Source organism: Eurypyga helias, unplaced genomic scaffold (assembly GCF_000690775.1).
Source record: "Eurypyga helias isolate BGI_N326 unplaced genomic scaffold, ASM69077v1 scaffold5172, whole genome shotgun sequence".
Classification (NCBI taxonomy): domain Eukaryota; kingdom Metazoa; phylum Chordata; class Aves; order Eurypygiformes; family Eurypygidae; genus Eurypyga; species Eurypyga helias.
The window spans coordinates 1-17,367 of record NW_010233995.1 but is presented as its reverse complement, the minus strand read 5'-3'; the positions used below and the strand labels follow the sequence as shown (position 1 = coordinate 17,367).

The window sequence follows — 17,367 nt, the reverse complement described above, 5'->3', positions numbered from 1 at the left end:
ACTGCTCTGGTGTGGGTCCCTTCCATGGGATGCAGTCCTTCAGGAGCAGGACCACTCCAGCCTGGGCTTCCCACAGAGTCATGGGCTTTTTGGGCACAGCCACCTGCTCCGGCTTGGGGCCCTTCCTGGGCTGTAGGTGGGTATCTGCTCCCCCATGACCCTCCATGGCTGCAGGGGCACAGCCTGCCCGCTCTCCATGGGGTGAGGGGAACATCTGCACCAGCCATCTCCTCCCCGCCTTCCTCACTGGCCTGGGTCTGCCTGGTTGTCTCTCTCACGTCCCACTCCTCTCCTTCTACTCCTCTCTCCACTCCAGGTTTGTTTTCCCCTCTTAAATGTGTTAATCATAGAGGCACTGTCCGGCGTGGCTATCCTAACAGGCCAGTATTTCTGTATACTACATCGTTATGGCAGTCATAAATGCCTCATTCTACATAGAACAACTGCTTGTTATTGTTATCTCAATAAAACCATGATCATACTCTACAAAGACAAAGGAAATTAGAACAAATTAATGAAAACCACCTAGTCATCAGGAAAATTGCTGTCAATGCTAACCCAAGTAAAATAAACCCTGTTCAGACAGGGCAAGCCTTAGACACCTCTGTCCTGGGCCTTGCAAACTCAGCTCAAAGCCTGTGTCCAGACATTAGCAATGTCAATACGGTACTGAAAGTCTGCAAGGTTGCAGAGTTAAGTGCATGTTTTGTAACTATAACAAAATCTTATGAAAGCCCACCAGAGCTTATTTTGAATTTGTGTCATGGCAGTTGCCTTGGATCACTCTGCATTGTACCAAATTCCCCTGCTGAATTATCGTCTGGCAAACTTTCACGCTCTGGATTTTAACAGGCCTCTTCTGATCAGTGGGCAAAACTCATCCAGACCTAATACCCATCGTTGCTCTCTGGAGTCCTCTTCTCCCTCCATTATGCAGTCTGAGAGAGATCTGCCTCCCTGCTGCTGCATCAACTGGGACAAGAAATATGCACGGTAAAGTGAAGATATATACTCCACGCAACCTTAGGAAAGAATTAAAAAGGAACCGATGTGGGGAAGAAATAGAACAGAAAAGGGGATTAAGGAGGTTTTGGAAATAGGATAGTGGGAAGAACAGGAGGTGGCAGAGAGTCTGAACTCTCAGGAGAGGAAGAGACATGATCAGCAAGAAAGCAGATGGGATTACATGCAAGGGATTGAACTCAAAAATGTAGAATTAGCAGCATGTTCACCTTCAGCTTCACAAATCAAATCACTGTGAGAAGTATAGGGTTAATTCAAATACCAGATGCCTAATAGCCTTCATGAAATGACTAGGTGAAATGTCAGATTTATCATCTAACTGCAACAAGCTCTACAGATCCACCCAAGACCAGAAGCATAATAGATTTCCTCTGGCTAGCACTAACCCTCTCTTTATATTTCTCAGTGCTGATGAATTTAAAAAATGTATTTACTTTCAATCTTAAAACTGTCAGGCAGTAATAATTCAAATCTAAATTTACAAGGATCAAGTAACTACTTAGGGAAAGTGTTCTGTAAGTATTGCAGAAACTATTTACAATGGTCCAACAAAATGGAAGAAGAGGCTATGCTTGCAGACCATAAAAATAAAGTAAAAAGTTAAGATTACTACTATGAATTTGAAACATTGATATAAAATAATTCTGACACCTAGCATCATCTAAAAAAAGTGATTGTAACATTTGTGTTATACAGTCTAGACATAACAAGAGTTTCGCAGTTTCTAAAGTTTGCTATCTGAAAGTCAAAACTATAATTCTTTAATTTACTTTGAAAAATATTTTTATTTTCCATCAAAAAAACCAGCTGAAATGTGCAAGGATTTATCTGCCTTTAAGAGCAGCTTTGAGCAACAGCAGTAATCCCTTCTTAGATGGAGAACACTGAAGCTACCTGAAAACGAAATTGCATTTTCCACAGATGAGAAGGCAACCCAGTATAATGGAACCCAGGTGTTAGACTAATTTCTAATTTAACCATAAATGAAGAAAAGAGAAATATTAATCCTCAATGCAAGTTGTTGTGGTATTACAGAATCCATCATAATGAAGAAATGACCCCACTTTGCACAAAGGTTAACTGTACAAATGGTACTGCATCGACAAAAATGTTAATGAGTTTGTGTGGCAGCAGGTAAGCAAGAGCTGGCAGAGGAAACTATTGTGATAGGCAGATAATTACAATGGAAGTCATGTCTTTGGTAATGACTAGGATTCACATCACATATCTTTTCAGTCACAGTACAATTTCGCTAGCTCTGTTTATGGTAATCTATGGGATTATTTGACAGCAAGGTGACACTTTGACTTTGGAACAAATTTCTTTCATAGACAGTACAATTACTGATATTGTGACATTCAATTAGATACATCACTGCTGTATAATTCTGATTTTAGAAAATATACAAACATAAGGTATATTTTTCATTAGTACATGAAGTTTTTTGGTGCTCAATTTGGGTGTGCTTTGACCTTACTAATGTGTAGGAGTCAGGAGAAATTTAAAGCTGTGAGGTTTTATCCATTCAAATGCAGGATAATAGAGAAAAAGTAAAAAATACGCATTTCAAATCTTTAATTGCCTTAAAGAGAAGAAAAGCAGATTTCCAGGCAAAGTCCAGCTGTGTTATAAACTCTACTAATTAACAACAAATACGTAATATGCTTTTCAAAAGGGAATTCTGACAGTAGCTACATGTTATATCATGTTGTAGGCCAAATCCCCAGTTGATCAATTTACCTTCATCTCACAAAACAGCTAGGAATATAGGAAAATATTCAGGTGAAGAACCAAATCTATGTCACCCTTTCTTCTCTTTATGGAAGGAATGTGAAGTAACAGGGAGAGGACAAGATTGACAACAAATGTGGTGAGTAGCTCCTCAAGTTCCACCATATCCTTAGTCCATGGCAGTAAGCAGAGTATTACTGTGAGCATTTCACTGCAAGACAGAGACTACAGCCCCACACTGGAACATGCACGTAAATAAAATCGTTCTACATTCACAGAGATAAAAGATGTACTTTGGCAAACAGACAGCAGTTTTTAAGAAAAATGTATTTTGTTTGAAATTCTTGAAATTCTTGAAAAAATGCTTTGTGCAAACTTTGGCTTCTGGGATGCTCATCAACATTTTATCCATGTGTTTCATGTGCATGTTTCAGTGCCTGAGCTTGTATGACTGGTCACCTAAAGCATATTTTCTTATGTCAGATCTTTCAGTAGCTGACCTGATCTTCTATAACCACCTCACCTAAAATGTCTCTTGTTTCGTAAAGTTATATCTTCACAAATATAGCATTGTAATTATTAATTTTATGTTAAAAAGTTTTAAAAAGGAGAATATAAGGAGTATGAATATATCAGAAGCAAAAACTTGTTTAGAAGACAAAAGAATTTCCACAAATACATTGTCTTACTGTTAGCATGGCTCTTTTCCTACTAGTGATTTTTTTCTCCTCCTTAATGTAATTTTTATAATCTAAATTTTATGTATCTGCCTTCTTTGTAACCCTAAATATGTATGAAATGTTCATTATTTTAAGATATGGGATCTAAGTATTAATCAAAGAACAGCATTAAAGAACAATAGCTACTCTTACTTGGCATGATCTCTGCATCCTTCCTTCCATTAAACTTAGATGTAAACTTTCACACTGAAATTGGATTAGAAAATTTGGCTTAGATAACTTATTTATAGACATGATGTGGAGAAAAAAAAAAACCACAAACAAAAACCAATTTGCTATCAGTATGTTATTATTTCCACTTCTGCTCAGAAATTGGTGACTTGAATGAACAAAACCTAAGGCTTTAATAGGATGAGGATTCAGCTAAGATTTGTTAGACCAATTATGGTTTTCTCTCTCCAAGGAGGTAAGTCGCGATCAAAATGATCTTACATTTGTACAGGGGTTTTCACACCAAAGGACACGCAAATGCTTTAAAAACTTGACAAATTACATACATGAATCTTACCATTCACCATTGAATTTCAGCAGCTTCTGTTGTGAAATATTTTTAACAAAGCACAGTAAAGTCTAGTTCACTTTAGGACAAGATATGACTATTATAAAGCAAGAAGAGTCTCAGCAGACAGACAATAACACTTCAAATGGAAGTGCAAAGAGACCACTGAAGTTAACATACTACTTAGGAAGAGTGGCACGTCAATTTAACGAGCTTCCTTTTGTGTTTTGAGAAGACCATACATCCAGAAACTCATTGAGCAAGTCCAAGTGCACTTGATGCACTTAGAGCACAGTTCTTGAAGGTGCTGAGTACTGTGGTTCACAAGAGAACAGATGGTAAGTCTGTAAAATGACATGATTAAATGTAAGTAAGTGTTTAAGTGCTTTACTGATCAGAACTTCCAGAGCTGTATAAAAGAATCTATGTCCCTAAGAGCCCAATGTTCACATCTTGGAAGCAGGATTCCAAGGAGAGAAACTGAGCAGTGAGAGGGGTTGGTATTTTTCACTGTCACAGTTTACAAGGACAGAAATAGGAAGTTCCCCTCAAAATCCTTTCTCTCACTCATTCCTTGAGAATTTGCTTTATGGGGCTATAGCTGAAGAGGACAAAGGTTCTGTTCAAAAACAAACAAACAAAACACATCAGAAGAAATTTAGACAAAACCTAGGTCTCTAAAAAACCTCTACACAGTTTTTAACCTATTTCTGTAGACATCTCCAGTGCTGCAGCAAAGATTGCAGAAGAGGAAGGTCTACTGTAAGCACTAGTTCAAGAGTTTCTCAGATGGAGGCAACTGTGCCTGAGGACTGATGGCTGCTGCAGTCACAGCTGCTAAAGGTGCATGGGGAGGAAGAAAACAGGCAGCATTCTGATGCTCCTGTCTCAGGAGACAAGGAGCATGTCAGTCTTGAAGAAGCAAGAAGGAGGGTCACCACGGGGAAGGGTGATTTTGAACAGGAAAATCTATTATCCTAGTGTTTTCCTAAAGTTCACCCACAGGTGCCTCAGTCATCCTTGGACAACTTCGGACCATCTGTGGTCAGACACCCAACCTCTGAGACCACATCTGTTGCCTTTTATGTCAGGATTTGGATAGGTGTTAGGTTGCTTATGATAAACATGTCATGAAGGGTGACAGTTATGTGTCTCAAAAAGCATCTACAAAGGCCAGCGTGGCAAGACAAAAACACCCTAAACTTGTAATACTTCCTAAAGTCAAACCTACAAGAAATATTAAAGGAAGTATTGACATTTTCTTTTCTTCCCAGGTTAAGATACAGTCTTTAAGGTTGTAGCACTACACATACAGTAGATGCCTTTCTTCGTGGTGATACATGCAGGGTACAAGTTACATGCCTGGCCTCTCTAGGAGGGGCTAGTGAATTTCTAGAAAATGTATTCAGAAAAGCCCATTTTCTACCCAAGACAGGCAATCAAATACTGTGAACAGTATGATTTCTGAAAACCTAACCACACCAAGGACTCGGCTACCCAGCATTTGCTGACAGAACCTGGGTACGTTTCCTCAGTCTATGTCTGAAATATGGAGCAATTCTTCCCGTCTAAGCAAGTCTGAGGGCGTTTGAATCCAGATTTCCCACCTTCTGGGGAATGTCCTGTCAGACTATTGGTACTCTGAAGAGTAGTAAGGGGACATCCTTGGTATCTTTAATTTGTATTGGAGTAGGTAGAAGTGTATGGGAACCAGAAAGAGTTAAATATAAATATAAAATAGTTAAATATAAAATTATATCCAGTCCTCTTCATTTAGTGCCTGGTAGACAAATTCACTCTATTGGAGGCATCCAAAGAGCAGGAGAGGGCTATTATGTCAGACTTGGCCATTTAATTCTGCTCTTACCTAGCAGTCAGAAAAAGGCATCAAGATGGAAGTGTGTACCTGTGACCTTCTTTTCTCGTATTCCCAGTCCTACAGGTAATTAGTCTTTTATACCTTATAGCAGATCTAGGGCAGCAGGCATGAAACCTGAGGGTAATATGTATCCTGTGGTATCCAAGAATGCATCTCAGATCCCATGAATGAATATTCAGCCCTGCCAAAAGTTCAACACCTTATCAGCATGAGGTCTGACTGGTAATACCCATTCCCTGCCTGGTTCCTATGGTAAAGAGACATATTCCTAAATGGTTTCCCAAACTGATTCCAGTAAAGCATCAAATCAAGAGACTAAGACTGTCAGCTGGCAACAAAACAGTTCAGCATAGATGCAGGGAGCATGAGGACAGCTGAGAAATAAAGCATTTTTGGGACAGTGAAGCATTCTGGGGAGAGGGAAAGGTGTCCCTGAGGCTGCTACACTTTGCCCTGGGAAGGAGGGAAGGTGACTAACTGAAATTTCAGGGTACCAAACGCTTCCTGCTCCCTCTGCAGCCATCACTCTGCCCAGCTTGTCACCCAGCCCTGCTTTGTTTACAGCCTTTTCCCCAGCTGATGCCTGTGTGTGGGGAGCATAGGTATAAACCAAGCAAGTGCTTTAGTGCTTTTTGCTTAGCATTTAGTAAAGCATTTGGTGTCCTTCTTCTGTTCCTTTTCTTCTTTCCATCTTCTTTTCAAGGAGTGAGAGTAACGGTTTCACTCTCTCCCAATCTCTGAATGATTTTCTCATGTCCCCTTAAAAAGCTACAACAAATACACCCTATTGAATAAAAATATGATGAATCTTTGTTTTCTAGTTCTCTTTTTGACCAGGATCACAGGCAAGCTAGAGGAGGATTGCTTAGTAGTGAACTTGGATGGAGTTCCGGTGGATAATAACCACTTGTTGCTGAAGTCTTCAGGTCCAGCAAGAGGTATGACACCCTGTACATGCCCTGAAAACTTCTGAATTTTTCATTATATCTGAGTTGGATTTTTTTCTGCTTACTGATGATTTCTGTTGTTTTCACTTATAATCGCTACTGTTCTCTGAAGCAGTTTTAAAAAACTACAATCAATACATAAAGGCTCCTGTGGCACATACCCAACTGAGAGCTGGGTACTACTAACTTTAGAAATACTTCTGCCAATGAACTATTCAGTGAGGATTGTCATGGCTAGCGCTTCTTTCCTAGGAAAAAGAAAACACCTAAAGGCTCTTTATTAAATTACAATCCTCTGTAAAATTACATCTCTTTACTATTTAGACAGTGATGTCTAAAATGTCTTTTTTCCCTTTTATTGTTTTTGTCAAAATTTCAAAATCTTTCAGATATAAGAGAAAATCCAGGCATGAAGAATAAGGAATTTAGCTAATGTAATTTTCATGATTCTGATTACTGATGATGCTGGTTTACAGCTTGATGTTTTGGTCTGCCACATGCACCCCAGCATTTATCGAACTGCCCCTGCACAGGCGCACTCCAAAACCAGAACAGATGGTGAAAGTACTTCCATAAATGTTTTCAGGTGGTCTTCTAAAGGAAGCAAATATTCCACAGAAGCAGAATAATGCGATTGACATATGCCTAATTTTTGACCTATTTTAACTTTACAGTTATGAAAATTTGATTAAAACAGAGTTTTAAACCAAAACAACTGCACACTGAGGAACAGCTGTGTATGGTCTGCAGTTGGCTTGCCTCAACAGCACGCTGTTCCGCAGTCCTTCAGCTCCCTCTGCTGCTTAACCCATTCCCACAGTTTCCAAGTTTGCAACGAGCTTTACTTTTTTTTTTTTAACCTCTGTGTTGACGAGAAAAAATGATGCAGATTAAAATTGCACCTAAAGCAATGAAATGATTGCTTGAATTGATAAACAGTGTATGCAAAGTTTCATGTAATTATTGTCCCTCCTTTTCTCAGGGAATAACAGAAAGCCCATCAGACTCTTCCAATTGCTTTCTGGTGACTTGTAGTGCATATATTCAGCCATTACAATATGACTTGATGTAACTGGAATGTATTTGTTGCTTAAGATGACATTTCCTGGTTATCCAATTTTATTTCATACTGATCATTTTTTAAATAATTATGTCTTTATATAGCTCAGTGTACTTTTTATTATGAATGTCTCTTTCAGATGTCTCTGGAATACTTTCTTTCCCGGATTTTAATGGTGTTCATCTATCAACCATTGTAAAGAAAAGAAGCAGCAGCTTGCATGCTTGTATATTCTAGTATTTATTGCCATATCTTCCATTCCTAAATAGACGACAAAGCTTATCCCCTGTAACAGACAAGTGTCTATATTCAAACAATGTGCTGGTAAAAATGCAATATAAATGCAAACCACAAGAACACACATCCATTTGTTAAAGCAGAACTTTGGTTAATAAGTCATAATGAAGGGAAGTAATTATCTGCCAGAATATGTGAGAAGTATTGTAAAAATCTCAGCAGCATACATCATACTGACTAAAATGGGGATTTGAAAAGCAGTGAAGGTTAAGGGAATATTAACACACAAGATTATCTTCAAGGGATTTTAGAAGACCCCGAAGGTCTATCTAGATTACATCAAATATGGGAAGCTTAGAATTCAATGTGTAATTTTCTCCATAGGTATGTAGGGAATTATATCCTTTTTTTTTTTTTTTTTCCTGTTTGGATATTCAGCCATGTGATCATGTCAGTCACTGATGGAATTACCCCAAGAAAATAAGATCATGAAATCTCCATTTGAAATTCTGCAAAACTATTGAAAGTGCAGGTTGTGAGAAACTTGACCAAGACAACTAGGATGACTTACCGAGGGACCTGCATTAATGCTCAGCCCCAGGAGCAATGGTACCTGTGGGTATGTACTGTGCTACACCTGGGAATAAATGCAACACACTCGTAGTCCAACATGAACAGAACACAGACAACCCAAGCTTGATCAGATCTCTCAGGCAGTTTGGATGTCCTGCTTTGTCCTTTGTGAGCTTACAATTGAGTCAAAGTGTTTGCTGCTGTTGAGGACATGGTGACACACTGCTGGCTGTGCTCAGGGGACAGGGGAAGTGGCTGTCTTTGCTATCACATTTACCCTGAACTCTCATATTCCTTGTCCTCTATCTTATTTAGACCATCTTTACTCCTCAGGTGCTTATGTGCCATCTTCTAATTTCCTATTTAAATTAACCTTGACCATTTTACAACTGTTCAAACCTTGCATCATGACTTTAAATCCCTCTCCCAACATATTTATGGTGTCATCACTTCCACTGTCACCCAGTTTTTCTTGCTTTCTTTTCAAACTTTGTTGAGGAAGAGAACTGAAGAAAACAAAATGCACAGCACCAAGGAAAGCAAGAGCAGAACCACAAATTGTGGCCCTGTGATAGGGACATTCTCTGGAGAGTGGGTGAATGAGAAACTGGCCTGCAGGACCTGGGTGTCCAGGTTTCCCAGGAGCGCTTCTGCATTTTACAATAAACAGAGAACAAATGAAATGTGTGTGCATAGGCAGCTGTTTTTCAAAGTGATTAAGCCTGAGGTCTGGGTTCAAACTCCAGGTTTGCATGGTGACCTTACACATTGTCTAACCCTGCCCAGGTAGCAGGTAGCATTCTATTGCTATTTCCAGAGAGTTTTAACTTAACGAGTAGCAGAGCAGAGGCTTTTGCCTGACTGAATTCAACACGAACAAAACACGATTGACAGATTCTTGATCTTAGGGCCCAATTTCCAGGTACTTGGCCTAACATTACACCTACAGTGATAAATTAAACAGGCCTGGAATGGTTTTCTGACACTTAAGCTAAGTGAACAAACTATTTCAATCTCCAGACCGCATCTACACAATCTAGCTGAAATGTTCCCAAATCCATGTTGATTCCTCAACCATGTCTAGGGCTTACACACAATGAGGACAGATATTACTGATGTGCCTCAGGTATTGCTATTCGGGCCAATGCTGTTCAACCTTCTTATCAACAACCTGGAAGTTGGGAGTAGTGCAGCTTCTGCGAGGTTATAGACAATACAATGCTGTGGGAGTGGTTGATACACTGGAGGTTTGTGCTGCCATTCAGAGGGACATCCATGTGGCAGAGAGGAACTCTGTCAAGTTCAAAAAAGATATGCCAACTCCTCCACATGGGGATGAATAACCACAGGTACCAGCACACAGCATGGCCTCATCAGCTAGCTGGAAAGAAGCTTGGCAGACATGGCCCTGGCAGTGCTGGTGGACAGCAACTCATACACAAGCAACACAGCCAACAAGCAAACAAGGCCAACATCTTCCTGAGCTGCACCAAGGAAGAGTGTTACCAGCAGGTTGAGGGAGGCGGTTTTTCACTCTGCTTAGCACTGCTGAGACACCTGCAGTGCTGGGTCCAGTTCTGGACTTCCCACTACAAGAGACGTCGACGTACTAGTGAGTCCAGCAAACTGCCATGATGATAAATGGATCCGAACATCTGACCTACAAAGAGAGCCCAAGAGCTAGGATTCTTCAGCCTGGAGAAGAGAAAGGTCAAGGAGATCTTAACAATGTGCATAAATACCTGATGGGGCAAGGCTGGAAGTAGAGAAGACTGAGACAGTCTTCTCTGGTACCCAAAGAAAGGACAACAGGAAACTGGCACAAAGTGAAATACAGGAAACCCCATTTACATGTAAGGAGAAAAAAAACCCCACAAACGCAAAAAAAAAAACCCAAAACAAACCTGCAAGCATGATCAAATGCTAGCACAGGTTATCCTGTGGAGTCTCCATTCATGGAGATATTCAAAACCCAACCACAGACATTTCTCAGCAACATGCTTTAGTTGACCCTGCTCTGTGCAACGTGGTTGAAACAGTAGTGTCTCCAGAGGTCCCTTCCAACCTCAGCAACTCCACATTTCTGAAGCTGTGGACTTCACACAGGAAAACTGACACCACCACTACTCAGACCTTGACATCCTATGAAGTTGAAAGCCCGTCAAAAATTTTTTGCACTTTGTGTGAGAGTAAGAATCAGGGCACTTTTTTCGCCTTTTGTGGAACTAAATTTCCCACTTGAGTTTGGATCTAGTACCTGTTACAGCAGTTGTGCCTACAAACCTTCGACTGGGGAACCACATCTCCATTACGTCCAATCCTGTGGTTGACTCGCACCTTTAATTTCAAGAAAGACAAGAAAATGTGGTTCTCTTGCACCCGAGACAGTCATTATAATACCTTATTATTTGGAAATAATGGAGGAATGAGACACATACTTAGGACGAAGCTAACAACTTCTTGCTTTCCTCAGATAAACTTACACACCTAACAAGTATAGGAAGAAGACCATAAGCTACACCAACATTCTGAGCAAAACTCAACCTGGTGGACAGACTCTCACCAATGCTTATCTAACCTGTGGGTTTGATCCAGTCACAACTGTCAGTCAAATGCCTAAAAAGCCAAGATGTTTTACATACCTGCAAAGCTAACATTCAGTGAGCTGGAATTTCAAGAATGTCAGGAGGTGCTCAAAACAGAACGTGGCAGTTTATTAGATTTTGGGTTTAGCCACAGTTATTAAATCTAAACCCAAGAGCTGTAGTTCAGTTGTCCATCTTTCAAAATGGAATGATGAAGATCATCAAGTTCACGACTGTGTATCAAAGATGGTGGAAATGTAAAGATTTTATGACAAGATTTATTCAGTAATAACAAAACTTTTAGAAACCAAGTCCTAGTCAGACTAGGTAGAATTAAATGTGCATTGAAATGTGCATACCATTATATGACAAGTCATTTGGTGTACTAAATTATCTTGCTGTAACAACAGGTGAGAAAACACAGTTTTTAGTCTTGTTCATTTACTTTACTTCCATGGAACTTGGCTCCTGGAAAAAGTTTACAAAATTAATTGATACATTTGATAGAACTGCTGTTTCCACCAGCACTGTGTGCGTAGACTGTAACTCCCGATGTTACAGAACAATCAAATATCAACATGATTTTTCATGTTCTTTCCTTTACAAATTAGCATTATAGCGATCTCTGTTCTGAAAGTCTTTATAAGCACGTTTTGCATCTGTTTTGGTGTGCGGGATTCTTCCAAAAGGTTCCAGATCATTGAAGCAGGCATCAAAAACTTCATCCACAGCTTTTTCTGCCGTTTCTTTGCTAACTTTTCTAACAGCCAGAATGGAACGAATTGCTCGGTCTCGTACACAAGTCTGAAGTGAGAATTAGATAGAGAAGAATCTGTCAGTATTAGTATAATTTTTTTTTTCCAGATTTTGTCAAGCATTAACTCCTACTACACATGCAATAATTTTGTATCGCAGACGAGTCAAACAATGCCTGTCATAAGCATTAAAGTTCATTTTTGTTCCACTCTGTGTCAGCTACATGTTTTAGTTTTCCATGTGCAAATAAACTATCAGGTAAGTAAAAGACATTCCTTAGAACAGGAATTAAAATGCAATTTGGCATTTATTGTAGGTATCAAGTATTAGCACAACTTGACTTAGACGCGAGAGAGTATCTCAGAAAGAAACAGCCATAAATACCAGTTAGCATTTTTCCAACTGAAAGGCTATAAAAAAAAAAAGGAATGACTCCTCCACTGGCTTTCACTTCGATACCTCTCTTTATGACAACTTTTGCTTACAGTTTCTCTAATAAAAGATTAAAAAAAGAGACAAAAACATGCCCAGCCACTGCCACTCTTAACATGCGCAACTGCATGGAACTCAACTCCTCGTATTCATTACTATTAAAAAAAATTAATTCCTATAAATCTTAACATACGTGGTTATTCAGAACCCTTGTCACTCTCCTCCCTCCAGTTTTCAAAGACTTCTCAGTTTTACCCACTTATAGTAGGTATTTCCACTACACCTCCTGCAAACCCTGTTATTTGTTTGATTCTTATTAAGCATCCATTGTCAGTGTAATGCCCTATGATATGACTAAGCATTGAGGAATTTCACTCCCACAAAAACAACAAGGTGAGAAAAAAAATTATCATGAATCACTAGAAGTTATTAAAGGTTAATTAAGAGAAAGTCCATGGCATCTACTTCTCTCTCTCTGATGTTTTCGGCTGAGATCAAGTAGGTAAAGATGGCTCATAACAAATCAGCAGACTTTAGCATCTACAGTCTTTACCTGATGGTGCCCTTTTAATCCAAATTTAAACCTAGCTATTTCATTCATCAGTGTACAGTCTCCACTGAGATTAGCAGCTCGAATCTATTGAGAGGGAAAAAAAAAAAAAAAAAGACACACAATTAGAAAAACACATGGAAAAACAAAGTCAAAAGGCCATAATGATTTTTTTTCTTCACTATTTTTCTGGTGCCTGTTGGTAGAGAATATTCCCAGGGCCATTCCTAATTATTAAGCACGTATTAGCCTTTATATGCACCCTCTCAACCTCAATGAGCTGCAAAGTATTACTATAGAACCTGTAAGTTACTCCAGGGACCAAGACCCACATAGTCTCAGAGCTTAAATGAATGAGCAGAAGAGATCATATGTACATGATCACACATGTACTGCTAAAAGAATGTGGAAAGTAGTATTCTCTCCAGTCTATACCAGAAGCCGATACAAGAGTCAGGAGGAAAGGCAGATACCTTTCAAAGACTACAGCTGCAATAACCAGAAGAGCAGTAACCCACCTGCTTTAGGAAAAGTCACATTTAAATGAGTATGTATGTTTTAGCTTGTTAACTATCCTCCCCTGCACACTGGAATTTCTTCTGTCTGCCAGCTGTTCCACACACCCTACCTCCTCAGTTCGGAAATGTAACTAAAACCAGATTTCCTATAATTAAGTATCTAAATGGAAATAAATGCATGGAAAATATAAGAATTAAAAAGCTGACAATAAAATTGTAAACATCATATAATAAGAATCAAAAGACCTGAAGCAAACAAATAAGCAAACAAGAACAAGCACACTCTTGCTTTATATATGTTCTCCAGGTTTACACTTGAGGCTTACATGCTTTATTCTGCACTGTGTAAATGCATAGACAAAAAGAAAAAAAGTAGATAGTTGTTAGTAATTCTGAATTATTGCACTGGGTTTACATGGCAAGATGTTGGCAGTCGGGGACCTGCTGGGATGGCTTCTGTGAGACGAGGCAAGGGGCTACATCCATGCCGGTCAGAGCCAGTTTCAGCTGGCTCTAAAACGTACCCACCCCTGGTCAAAGCTGAGCCCTTCAGCAGTGCCAGTGGTACCTCTGTGGTGACATATTTAAGAAAGGACAAAAACCACTATATGACAGCTGTGAAAGAGAGGAGTGAGAAAAACGTGACAAAAACAGCCCCACAGAACGCAAGATCAGTGAAGGAGGGAGAGGTGGTCCAGGCACTGGAGCAAAGATTCCCCTGCCACCTGTGGAGAAGACCATGGTGACACAGGTTGTGTCACTGCAGCCCATGGAGGAACACAGTGGAGCCGATATCCTCTCTGCAGTGCAAGGAGGACCTCACACCAGAGCAGATGGACATGCCCTGAAAGAAACTGCAACTCATGGACAGCAGGGGCAGGCTTTCCTGCAGGAACTGTGGCCCATGGGGGACCAGCGCTGGAGCAGTCTGTTTCTGGATTGTACATTGTGGAAAGGACCCATTGTGGAAGGTGGGAATCCTTCCACAATGCTGAGGAAGGTTTTGAAGAACAGCAGCCCATGGGCAAGCCCCACGCTGGAGCAGGGGAACAGCATGAGGAGGAAGGAGCAGAAGAGACAAAGTGTTATGAACTGACCACAGCCCCCGTACCCCGGCTCCATTTGGAGAGAGAAGAAGATAAGAGGCAGGAATGAAGGAGTAAAGTTAAACCTGGGAAGAAACAGAGGTGGCAGGGGAAGGTACTTTTAGTTTTATTTCTCACTATCCTACTCTCCCATTAATTGGCAATAAATTAAATTAATCTTTCCCAAGTCAAGTGTAATTGCCCATGACAGTAACTGGTGATTGACATCCATATCCTTATCTTGATCCACAGGCTTTTTAATCTTATTTTTCTCCTCTGTCCCACTCAGGAAGGGGAGTTGGAGAATGGCTTGGTAGGTGTCTGGCAGCCAGCCAAGGTCAACCTCCACCCCCCCGCAAGTACAGCCAAGTACAGAGCGGCTTTACTGATACCACATAATGTTACTTCATTAAGTTTTATTTACAAGAAAAAAAAAGATAGTATGTAACTGTGACTCTCTTCCACAGCAAATATGAATTTAATTAATTAATGAAAATTAATTTTTAGGAAATCTGATTTGTTTTGTACCAAACTCATGATTTTGCTTTTCTCACATACTGTTTATAGGTGAAACCTGTAACCTATAGGTAAAATCTTAACTCTGGAATCAAATCAGTTCTTATTAAAAACACCCAACCAAACAAAAAAACTCAAACACCACAACAAACAAAAACAAACTACCCACACTAAAACAAAGACACTATAACATTTTAATATAATTTTATATATAATTTTTAAAAAGTTAAAAAGCTACCTAATTCACACAGTCACAAGAATGTACTTTCATAACATTAATCATAAACTAAGTTTTTCTGTGGCTAAATGATATGGATTGCATCAGAAATCAACTAAAACCATGCGAATACACAAGTCATGCAAAGAAGAGGAGTCCTTACTAGCCTGTACTGAGTTTCATGTCACCTTCTAACGCAAATTTTTAAGGTCTTTCAAGCAGCAAATTCCTATGTCCTCTGAAATGGACATGAAGTCATAACTAAAGTGTACTGTTGGCAGCACAATTAATTAAACAAATGTATCATATAGGAAAAGACAAGTTTGTTGTTAACCAAAAAAAAATGAACAAAAATAATGGTACCACACTAGTGTGATAACCACCCAACATACCAAGATTTCCAGGGGCAAAAAAAACCCCCAATAAATATTTGATTCATCTGTGAATGTGTTTTCATCTCTAACTATTCTCATATGTTAATAACCACTTCTTATTATGGTTACACTCACAGTGATCACATCCTACTTAATATAATGCTGCTGTATGAATATTTGTGAAAACTGAATATTTGTTTTCTGAATGAAACTATTTTGGTTAACCTGACAGAAAGGACAAAATGTATTAACAGTATTAAAACAAATGAACTCTCTGTAAAAGCATGCCTATTTAAACGTGAAGCCTCCCTAATAACCATCAGTAATGAATACAATTACAGCATTAGAATCATTTTAGCTTACCTCTGAACATGCTAAGTGTTTGACATTTTTAAACCAGTCAACATGTGCACGGCAGTGATCAAAGGCATGAATCAATTCATGTGCGACCACCCGGTTCATATGGGATTGGTGGCGAATGTTGTTCTGACACAGAACAATCTGTAGAAGAAAAGATATAGGTAGTCTTTCCACCAAGTTTCAACATCTCACTTCTCTGAGACCCAATACATCACCTACAGCATCTAAACTCTTTAGATCAGTAGTTTCCCACATTAACAGCTTCATCATTTTGCAGTGTACTAGTTCCAATACAACGAAACATCTTTCATTTACCTTGTTTTTATGACTAACTCTGGAATCAGCATTAGTAGATTTAATCCTAGTAAAAACCACACCAAAAATTGTCTTTTGAAAGACAACAGTATCCAGTGCCTACCTGAGATGTGGCAGAATCAAAACCTCCACTGACACAGCCATCACAGTTTTCACAAGAAAAGTGCCGGTCATTGAAGACAGTGCTGAAAGGCCCAAACAAACAAAGTTATATGGAGAAATTTGAGAAAGACCAATAACTCCATATTACAGCAATGCTACTACACAGAACAAGATAAATTAGTTTACATACCAACCAGATTGTTTCATAGCCTCAAGAAGAAGTTGAGCATATGGATCTAGAAAAACATTGCTGCAATCAATTTCGCTAGACAAAAGTTTTGAAAGTCATCTATAATCAAAATATAAAGATAGTCAAAAAAAAAAAGCACTACACATGCAAATTCATTCTTTGCAGTATTTAACCTTAATGAAATGCAACTGGCATCTGTTACAAACCAAGCTAAAGTGATATAGACTTACAATATATACAAAGCTATTCAGGAATTAAGTCACTTCTGACATTATTTTACTACTAGTAGGCATACATGAAGTGGTTTATAATGGCCTTTGTTTTCAGTAACTTTCACAGTCAACATTACATAGTGAAAAGGGCACAAACGAACCAGAAATTGACAAATCCTCTTAAATTTTCAAGAGATGGAAGTAGAGGAGGACTTTCTGATAGGAAAAAAAAAAAAGAGCACAGCGGCTTTTGAAACTGTATTTTCTTTGTCTTAACCAAAATCAGCGTGTCCAACAGGCAGCAGCCCCACCTCGCCAACTGCTCGGGCCCCGTCCAGCAGCCCCAGGGTGGGGACAGCGCAGCGGAAGGCGAGCAGCTCCCGCCCCGAGACCCTGCGGCCCAAGGTCACCACGGCAAGCAGCGGCAGTTCGTCCCAGCGGGGGACACGGACGTCCCCGGTTCCGC

The 17,367-nt window shown here is 39.5% G+C and overlaps 1 protein-coding gene across 1 annotated transcript; it reads right to left on the bottom strand.

The window, feature by feature from the left end:
* Positions 1 to 11,604: 11,604 nt before the first annotated feature.
* Positions 11,605 to 16,764, bottom strand: XRCC6BP1 (XRCC6 binding protein 1; the record flags this gene model as incomplete). The annotated part of the gene is made up of 5 exons (XM_010161894.1): positions 11,605 to 12,078; positions 13,016 to 13,099; positions 16,086 to 16,223; positions 16,501 to 16,582; positions 16,690 to 16,764. Coding segments are annotated over 5 exons (583 nt in total), but the record flags the coding sequence as incomplete, so codon positions are not given.
* Between the last annotated feature and the right edge of the window lie 603 nt (positions 16,765 to 17,367).